This window comes from Herpailurus yagouaroundi, unplaced genomic scaffold, assembly GCF_014898765.1.
Source record: "Herpailurus yagouaroundi ecotype Mexico unplaced genomic scaffold, PumYag 182, whole genome shotgun sequence".
In the NCBI taxonomy this organism is placed as follows: domain Eukaryota; kingdom Metazoa; phylum Chordata; class Mammalia; order Carnivora; family Felidae; genus Herpailurus; species Herpailurus yagouaroundi.
The window spans coordinates 19515011-19525707 of NW_024412413.1; the positions used below are offsets into that span (position 1 = coordinate 19515011).

General features: G+C 36.0%; 1 protein-coding gene across 1 annotated transcript in view; it reads right to left on the minus strand.

The window, feature by feature from the left end:
• The window catches only part of PARPBP (PARP1 binding protein), a 67241-nt gene that overhangs the window by 9120 nt on the left and 47424 nt on the right, over positions 1-10697 (minus strand). The window contains exons 8-9 of the mRNA XM_040491068.1: positions 7747-7925; positions 5736-5817 (exon numbers count right to left, since the gene is read on the minus strand). Of these exons, the coding sequence (XP_040347002.1) occupies positions 5736-5817; positions 7747-7925 (261 nt within the window). The remainder of the gene's footprint in view (positions 1-5735; positions 5818-7746; positions 7926-10697) is intronic.

The window sequence follows — 10697 nt, forward strand, 5'->3', positions numbered from 1 at the left end:
CCAGCATCTATAGTCTCCTGATTTGTTCATTTTGGCCACTCTGACTGGCGTGAGGTGATACCTGAGTGTGGTTTTGATTTGTATTTCCCTGATAAGGAGCGACGTTGAACATCTTTGACACTTCTCTAAAGAAGACATCCGGATGGCCAACAGGCACATGAAAAGATGTTCAGTTTGGATATTTTTCTAATGACCTATCTCCAAGTCTACTTTTGCCACCTAATGCTATGTCTGGTCTACTATTAAACTCATCTAATGAGTTCTTAATTTCAGATGATGTTTTTACAGTCCTGGAATGCCTCTTTGGTTCTGTTTTATAGATTTTAATTCTCTGCTGGAATTCCCTAATCATCATCCATTTTGCCCATCTTTTCCTATAATTACTTTTACATGTTGAAAAATTTTTAATTCCTTGCAGTTAATTCTAGTATCTGGATTATTTGTAAATCTGCCACTATTGTTAGTTTTCTCTCTTAATTAAAGGAAAAATCTGCCTACCTCTTTTCTTTTTTTTTAATACGAAATTTATTGTCAAATTGGTTTCCATACAACACCCAGTGCTCATCCCAAAAGATGCCCTCCTCAATACCCATCACCACCCTTCCCTCCCTCCCACCCCCCATCAACCCTCAGTTTGTTCTCAGTTTTTAAGAGTCTCTTATGCTTTTGCCTACCTCTTTTCATGTCCAGAATTATTTTATTTCATGTTGGATATTGTGTATAAAGACTGTAGACACTCCAGATGAAGTTTCCTCTATCTAGAAGGGTTTCCCTTGTCTCTGTTAAGCAGACACAGCAAAGGGCTGATAACCTACATGCAGTCAGGGACTAAGCTGATTAAGAGCTAGGTTCTACTTATCACAACTTACATTCGTCTTCTGGTTCTCATCTCTTCCTCAGGAATGTCCCTCTCAGGCTTTCAATCGAGAGCCTTGTGGATCTCTATTGTCTCTGACCTGAAAGTCTGGGGGATTCAATCTGTCTTTCAGAGGTTTTTCCACTGTGCTCTTTGGCCTCCTACCTTACTTACTCCATTTCAAATATGACAAATAAGTTGAAAAGGAGACAGCCATGTGTTGAAGGCAGTTCCCACTCCTCAAGCAGGGCCTTGTCTTCTAGCTACCTCAAGAGCATAGGCGATTTTAGTCTACTGAATTTTTTTAATTTTTTTTAATGTTTATTTATTTTTGAGACAGAGAGAGACACAGCATGAACAGGGGAGGGTCAGAGAGAGAGGGAGACACAGAATCTGAAGCAGGCTCCAGGCTCTGAGCTGTCAGCACAGAGCCCGACCAGGGCTCGAACTCACAGACCGTGAGATCATGACCTGAGCCAAAGTCAGACGCTTAACCAACTGAGCCACCCAGGCGCCCCTGGTCTACTGAATTTTAGCCACCCACTTGGCTTCAAAATTGAGCATATGTTGGCATGCCTGGGTGGCTCGGATGGTTGAGCATCCAACTCTTGATTTCAGCTCACATCATGATCCCAGGGTTGTGGGATTGAGCCCCATGGCAGGCTCCACACTGAGAACAGGGACTGCTTGGGATTCTCTCTCTCCCTCTGCCCATCTCCCCTGCTGGCACTCTTTTCATCTCTCTCCCTCTCTCTAAAAACAAACAAACAAACAAACAAAAAATCTAGCATATGTGCACTAGGTAAAAATAACCATGCATTCAGGGCTCCTAAAGTTTTCAAATTTTTGCCAACCCCCCAAGACACCCAGTCTTTGTTAGTTACTCCTTCCCTCAGAGAGTTCCTTTACGTGGGCTAACGTCAATCCTTGGCTCATACCTAAAACTGGCAAATAATCTCAGGGAACAAAACAGCTGATAATAAGCTGCTCACCTCACAAAGACTTTACTCTCCCCAGACTTTTAGTTTACTTAAATAGCTTTGCTTACATACCTTTCCTATGTCTTTAAAATATATCCTTCCCCATTTATCTGCTTCTTATTTTGTTATTGTAGCAGAAATGGTATTCTGTCATGGCCTACTATATCCTAGTTTGAAACAGAAGCAACCAAGTATGTGAGTGATTTCCTGATTCTGTTCGCTCCTTTTTTGAGAGCCTTTTATTTTCTCCTCAGTGACATTTTGAAGGCTGCATATTTTCTGTTTTTCCTCATTTTTCACTAGCCTAAGGAATGATAGAGGCAGAAGTAGTGTTCAGCCGAGGAGACAGTTTGAAACATTTCTGGGTTCTACACTCTCTCCTAAGAGTTTATTATACATTGTATGTATTATAAGAAGATTCACTGCCTCTACTTAGACTATATCTCATTCAAATGGAGAGGGATCATTTAGATAATTTCCCCAGTTCACTATGTAGCACTAGAGGCTTCATTTGTGTGTGTATAAGTTCCAGGTTTATTTTTTACATTTTAACCAGATTACTATCTACTTGCCACTTCTACTATTCCTCTGAAAAGGAGGGAAAAAAATATTTTTCAGTTTGAGAAATATTAGTGATAATTCTCAGGATCTATCAACTGACTAGTATAATATCTGGGGACTGGGGCTATATTAAGTTGCTAAGTCATGCTGTGCATCTTCACTCTGAAATCTTCAGTTTCTTTCCTTGGCCATCGTTTTTTAAGTTATTATATCTAATTGCATTATTCTTTGTTGTTTGCTCTCAGTGAAGGTTTTTGCTAGTTGGTACTATCTTACAGTCATTTTGAGGGGAGAGAAATTCTATGAGTTAAACTCTAGCATTTTAATTTGGATATACTCAGAGGTTTGTTAACACTCTAAAGTTTAAAGTTGGAGGTCTAATTAAGAATTTTCTAACACCATGAGCACTGGACTGCCTGGCTACTTATGAAGATACCAGAGTTACAGCCAGTCTATTTTTCACACTACCTGAGCCCTAATTTTCACTGCCCTGGCTACTCTATGTTTTAAAGATCCAACATTTTCCTGATCAGCTCACATAAGTTATGAAATCAGTTAATGCTAATGATTATGTATGCATTATTTTACGTCTGTGTGACATACATTCAATATGGACACAAACATTAGACTCAGAATAAGGAAAAGACATGTACATGTGACTTTTCAGTTGTGTCTGACGTGCAAAATACTGCTAAACCACACTGAAAGGAATAAAATTAATTAATATACAAGGATAGAAGGAGGAAAATCTTTTAAGAAAGAGGTATGAGGATATGTGTATAAACTGCTTGGAATTGGGGGGTAACAATGAGGAGTGAACATTCTCAATAGCTTCCTATCAAAACCATCTAGGTTCAGAAGAAGATTCTGATTTCTACTGCAGGGGAACTTATTTGACCATCATGGACAAATTTCCTAATAAGCAGTAGTAGGAAAAACAACTCGAGGACTTAAAACGAATATGGTTTCACAAGATTTTGTGATCAGAGGGGTGTCTATTTTTATTTATAAATGAGGAAACTAAAATCTAAGAAAAGTTAATTTGCCCCATATAATAATGTCATAGATATTTCAATTATCATCTATGACATCAAAATTCTAAGTTCCCTAATATTTTCTACTTTTGAAGTGCTCTTCCCAAGACACTGTTTCAAGTGTAGATCATATATTCTTTCCATGACTAAAAAAAGAACTTTACGCCAAAAGAGCAAAAGTAACAGGATAGTAGGTAATAAGCTGTTAAACTACTTTTCCATAGTTACTTGGTAGTAAATATTTGTAACATTTTTTGCTATTCCAACAAAATACCATACCTGGCTATGGTACAGCTGTGTATACCTGGCTAAACCAGTTATTTTCACACTTTGCTTTTTTACAGTATATTTATCACAAACAATTCCTTCTCCTCTCCACTGCCATCTGGTTTCAGAGCTATGTAGACTAAGCCAGCTCCACTATTAAGTAACAGAAACAATGTGATTCTAATCTCAATAGCATTTAAACATGGCTTTGCGCACTGGTATAAAAGATTTCATAGTAGTTATGAGATCTTAGATAAGTTATTTTCCCAGGATTTTGGTCTCCACATTTATAAATGAGACTGGATTAGACAATCTCTCCTCTACTTCCCAAAACTTTCTAAATTTGTTTATAAATTTTATAGTAATTAGCTGACTCTTACCAATTTCTAAACAAAATAAAATAAAACACAACAAAAAAAAAGACCTCTCATTCTTCAGATAGATTTCCTCATTTTGATTTACTTAGTTCTAACAAAATATCCCAATGACCCTTAAATGAAAATATTAGTTTGTCAGTATCCATAACAGGTAAAAAATTAAAGAATTTATACAGTACGTTTCTGTTTCTAATCAAGTCCAAAGAATGAATTTTTTTTGTTTCTTTAAAATCTTCTGCCTTGACTACAAGTACTTATGTAATATAACAAGAGGTTGACAAGTTTTATTCACAGAGAAATCATATAAAACTCTCTGATGTATCCTACAGGTATTAAGTACTAACAACTAATAACAACCAAAAGAAAGACAAGACTTATTAATATAAACTAAATGGGTTTTGAGTATGTAGATGAAACTGATGATAACTAAAAGTTTTGTGAACTGGGACTAACTTTCCAAATTGGAATATAAACAGCATACAAATCACAGTTCCTAAAATTGTATCAAGATGAATAACTGATAATTTAAGGGTAAAGGTAAATTTGACATGAAAATTTTGTTGAACAAATGAATGAATTCCCAACCACAGAAGAGTGTATGCTAAATGAGTTAAGACCGGTTTCTTTTTGAAAAATAAGACCTGGGTGCCTGGGTGGCTCAGTCGGTTAAGCATCTGACTTTGGCTCAGGTCATAATCTCATGGTTCATGGGTTCAAGCCCCGCATCGGGCTCTGTGCTGACAGCTCACAGCCTGGAGCCTGCTTCGGAATCTGTGTCTCCCTCTCTCTCTGCCCCTGCCCTGCTCACACCCTGTCTCTGTCTCTCAAAAAGTGAATAAACGTGAAAAAAAATGTAGTAAGGAAAAAAGAAAAAGAAGACCAAGAAAATTTTAAACACTTAAAAAACACATTATTGGCTACTTACTGGCACAAACATTTGAAATGAGGACAGGAAAACTTATTTCAAACCAAATAAAAATATAAAGAATAGATCTAGTCAAGAAACAATGTGAAATATTCTCCATGTCTTAATGTACAATTAATTATAGTCTGCCATAATATCCTCAGAGAGGAACAAAATGGAATTTATATAGTCTCTCAAGATTTAGTTTAAAATGTGAGTAATGAAGGGTGCCTGGGTGGCTCAGTTGGTTGAGCATATGACTCTTGATTTTGGCTCAGGTTGTGATCTCACAGTTCATGAGATTGAGCCCCATGTTGGGCTCTACACAGAGCCTGCTTAGGATTCTCTTTTTCCTTCCCTCTCTGCCCTCTCCTGCCTTGTTCTCTCTCTCAAAATAAATAAATAAACATTAAGAAAAATAAAAAATACAATGTGAGTAATGTAGATGAGAAAACCATGTCTTCTTCATTTTCCCCTTCATTCACTGAAAAGACACTTATTGAACACTTACAAAAGCAAGTGCTTATTCCTTGCCTTCTTTTAGGTCCAGCATATAGACTAAGCCAAAGAACAATGAGCCTAGGTTGTATAAAAGGAAAGTTTCAGTATGTCAATGTCATAACTCATTTTCCATTCAATTCCTATTGTTCCATGTATGATATATATTTATAACATCCAGATCAACTTTCTATATTTATATCTTCTACAAATAAAAAAACATTTTTATAATTTTTATGACAGTACATTAAACTGTACCTTAGTTTTTTTCTCGTGCATTGACTTATGGATGCGTTCTCTTAGGGGTTTCATTGATGAATTAGTCACTTGTGTGGGAGATCTATGTCCAAAGAAAAGCAAAAATCTATAAACAAAAGTAGCTTTTTAACTTGTTTTTGCCCCTCCCCTACCCCAAAGCAGTAATAAAATAAAAAGACAACTAAATCTTGTTGTTTATAACACTATATAAAAGTGTCAGTATTACTATTGAAAGTTCTAAATATTAATAATTTTCTATGTTAATTAATACAGTCACTACATATTTGAATTTCTGATATATGTAAGGTACGGTGTAAGATATTATGAAGGACAGAAAGTAGATTCATTCATTGCCCTGAATTCAGGCATCCTGAAGCCTAAAGTACAGGAAATAAGATACCCACACAACTAAAATTTAAAATAAAAAAGGACAAGAGCCATAGCAGGGGAATTCAAGAGAAAAATATAGTTTAGAAATAGGACGGTCAAAGAAGGCACAATGGAGAAAGAAACACTGGAGCTTTGGAGCCAGACAAACCTGGATTCCTCAATAAATTCCTTTCTGGCTTAATAGAGCCAGAGTCATAACCTCTTTAACTCAAAAGACTGTTATATAAGAATAAAGAATAGTCTATTCTAAGAAACACTCGTTTATAACCTTACATTGACTTATATTCATACACCACATTGTCCTTAATTTTATCATTTCAATGCAGACCACTAAAAATTCACTTTACCATGAATTGGTACTTGTCTGCACAATGACAATTGTAAATATTAAGGTAGCTATAAACAATTGAAATATGTTTGGCCCCATGATTGAGAAAAATACTTCTTTAAAATGGATGTAGGGATTAATTTTGTTTAAAAAACAAATTCCATAAACACAAAATAACTTTCTCTACGAAAATGGCAGAATTGAATCTGAGAAAAAAATTAATCATTTATGATGTTACCTAAAAAACAAACTGTGCTGAACAGAAGTAAGGTAAAAGAACACAAAATAAAGGTTCAGTTCCTTTATACTTTTTTCATAAACCAGTGATAAATTTTCATTGCTAGGAAAATATTTGGACAATTTTGAGGTAGAATATGGAAGAATTATATCATGCCCAGATATAAAAGAATAATCACTGAAAGCTGGTGAAAAGGGTTTAAATAAATTGGAGGACAACACTGAATGACAGACCATTGCAAAGTTTCTCTTTAAAGGGAAGAGAAAAATAGAAAAGACCAAACAAAGTTTCTCCACAATGTACTAAATACAATTTGAAATCGTTGTTCTAAAGTTTTACACGTTTCTATAAATGAATGCTCATTAGTGAAAAATATCACCAACCTACACAATGTCTGACCTAGTTGTTGTTAAAAGTGGAACATATCAATGTCTTGCATAGAATACTAACACTAATTTAGTAAGTGTTTGTCTTCATAATGTGAGGAAGAACCAAGAGATACCAATTCCAATTTAAGTTTGGTGTATATGCTCTCTCTGGTTCTCACGCAGAACAGCACAATCCTTGGAGGAGAGACCTTAGGTTTTGGAGCAAGACACTTTTGCTACTTGCTTAACTGTGCTCTCTTAGGCAAATTACTTCATCTTTCTCTTTCTCAAGTGTCTAATTCTTCACTTATAAAGTGGGGATATTATTGAAAGAGGTCGCTATGAGAGCTAATATAAGTGAAAGCAGTTAGCAAAGTTCTTGACATACACGATAAAGAAAATGAATATTTCCAAAGCAAAAAACAAGCACACACAAAAATAAAAATAAAAACAAAACCAAAAATACCTGTCATACTCTCAGAAGATACTATGCTTTTATATACAACTTTCTCACATCCAAATGTTCAATCTCCCTTTAACTTTTGTCTTCTCTCTTCACACTTTTCTGTAGTCTCCAAGTTTCTTACCATAGCATGTATTTCCTTTTACTTAATGAGGTATTTTTTCAACATTCCCTTTATAGACTAGAGTTAACATTCACATACATATAACTTCCACAATACTTACCTAAAAAGTGTAAGAATAGAAATCCCATTATGATGAATTGTGTTTTCATCATCATATAAAAGCTCTGCTTTGTTTTTGGTAGGCAAACTGGCTGCTTCCTCATCCAAAAGAACTAGTAAAATTTTCACAGTATCTCTGCCACAGTATGCAGTACCATGGTTTATAGCATAAGATTTTGGCTAGAACAAAAAATAATATTAAGTAAATGTAATAATCACCTAAGTTGGGTCAATCAGTCATTCTTTTCCATTTCTTGTGCCACCATTCTCCTCCTCTTATAGTTTAAGTAATAAAAAAAAAATCAGCCATGGGAAATGGCTTTAAGGCATGTAATATTTCTCCCTCAAGTCATACCAAAGTCAATCTTATCACCTTCCAAAAGCACAAAAGAATATAGAAAATAGTATCATCAGGGAAGACATTGGTTCTGATCAAAATAACATCCCAGGCTTGAAGTCAGAAAATTTAGTAACTATCTAGCTATGTGACCCCAGCTTCATGACTTAATCTCCTTGTGTATTTTTTTCTTTTTTATACCAAAGAGAGATGGTCTGAATACCAACCCCACAGATGGCCATAAAGATCTATTCAAATGCAAAAATTAAAAATGAGTTCACATTCATTCACTCAGTAATCCATTCATAAGTACACACCAAGTCCCAAGCACAGTGTTTGAAGCTAAGGCTACAAAGGTGAAAATCGCTGCCTCAAGGAACCCATGGTCTCCTAAATAAAATAAGAAAGTAACTAACAAGTGCATTACAAAGTACTAAGGGCTATTTATTTTTTAATATTTATCTATTTTTGAAAGGGAAGGAGAGAGAGGAGAGAAAGAAGGAGAAAGAGAGATAAAGTGCATACATGCAAGCAGGTGAAGGGCAGAGAGGGAGACAGAGAAACCCAAGCAGGCTCTGCAGCTGTCAGCACAGAACCCACCACGGGGCTCATGGGAGCTTGATCTCAGGAACCGTGAGATCATGACCTGAGCTGAAATCAAGAGTCAGATGATGTTTAACCAACTGAGCCACCCATGCACCCCCTTAAGTGCTATTTCTAAAAGAAGATATACATGGCATAATAGGAGCACACAAAAGGTAGTGAACAATTTACTCAGGAATCAACGATGTCTTCATAGAGGAGGAGACACATAGGGGTAGGAGAGACCGTGGTATTTTGAAGGATGAGGTAACATGATATAACTAAAGAACAAAGTAACAGAGAGAGTTATGCAGGATGAACCTGGGAAAGCTTTGTATATCTGGCAAAGAAATTATAAGTCAGTCTGTTACAGAGTTAAAATCTTTTGCTTTATTAAGCAAGGACATTAATGATTCTATTTAGATTTTTAGAAAAATGATGGCAATGTGTAAAATATATTCTAGGGTAAGAATGTTACTAAGTCTGGAGACAGGAACACAAATTAAGAGACTGTAATAGTCCAGCTTGGAAAAGGAGAAGGTAGTAGCAGTGAACTAAGATAGTAGCAGTGGAGATAAAGAAAAAAGCAGATTAGGGGCGCCTGAGTGGCTCAGGTTGGTTGAGCGTCCGACTTCGGCTCAGGTCATGATCTCGTGGTTTGTGGGTTCGAGCCCCGCGTCGGGCTCTGTGCTGACAGCTCAGAGCCTGGAGCCTGTTTCGGATTCTGTCCCTCTCTCTTTCTCTCTCTCTCTCTCTTTCTCTCTCTCTCTCTCTCTCTGCCCCTCCTCCACTCACACTCTGTCTCTCTCTCCTTCGGAAATAAATAAGCATTAAAAATTTTTTTAAAGAAAAAAAGCAGATTAAAAGAGGAGAACTAGAAAAACTTAGTGACTCCACAGAATAAGGGAAAATATATGATAATATAATATTATACACGGACACATGTAAGCACAAACCCTGAAGATATCTCTAGCTGGGTTTGATACAACTTACTAGTAGCAGGTGCTTTATAACTCTGGGAAAGTTCCTTAACCTCACTGTGCTTCAGTTAAATCGCTGGTAAAATAGGGGTAGGTAAAATAGGGGTAAACTAGGTAAAATGCCTAACCCATACAGCATGGTGGACATTGTGCCTAAATATCAGAGTCACCCTTTCTGAGACATCTGTTGTAGCTGCACCACTTCCCTCAGCTTCCATCAACTTGGTCTTGGCCTCCTTTCTCTACTTGGCTTGACCAAACTAACCTGTACAGCTGCACTGGAATTTTAACAAACTGCTTAGCACAATAATGATTACTAATCACATTGTATGTACTTATCACAATAATAATGACTTATCACAATATATGTGCTTAACATAGATTTTTCATTAGTACCAGAGAGAGAAGTCCACATTGTTTAACATTAACTTATTGAGAATTATTGGATAGTATTTTTCAAAGATTTCTGATTTGACTGAACACATAAAATTAAGAACCAGGTTGGATCTTTACTTGTTGTGACAGGAAATGGGAGAGACTGGTACTCTTAATTACCTGAGTTGTGACAATTCCTGACTTAGACTAATAGTAATAACGTGGTTCTCATTTGAGCCAAGCTAGTCACAGGAAGTATTAACACACATGAGACAACCACATGGGGCACACAAGGGGCAACAACCCAGAATCTCCCCTATCTCTTCTATGTCCCACCTTCAAGTTAATGTAAAAACATGCATTGTTACAGAAAAGTAACTAAAGATGGTTCTGTGGATAAATGGATGAATAATAAAAAATAAGCAAAAGTCTTTCTTCATGCTCTGATTATTACAATCATACCTAATGAAAAAGAGCTTTTGTTGCTTGAGTAACTAAACTGCAATAAATGGATTATAACACATTCCCCAAAATTCTTTTCTAGAGCTGAAAACATGGTAGACAATTTCTCCTATAATACTAGTTTATTGTACCATACAGTGTTTGATTCCCTATGTTAAAAACAAACAAACAGCATTCTTCTCGAAACTAGAACAAGCAATCCTAAAATTCATATGG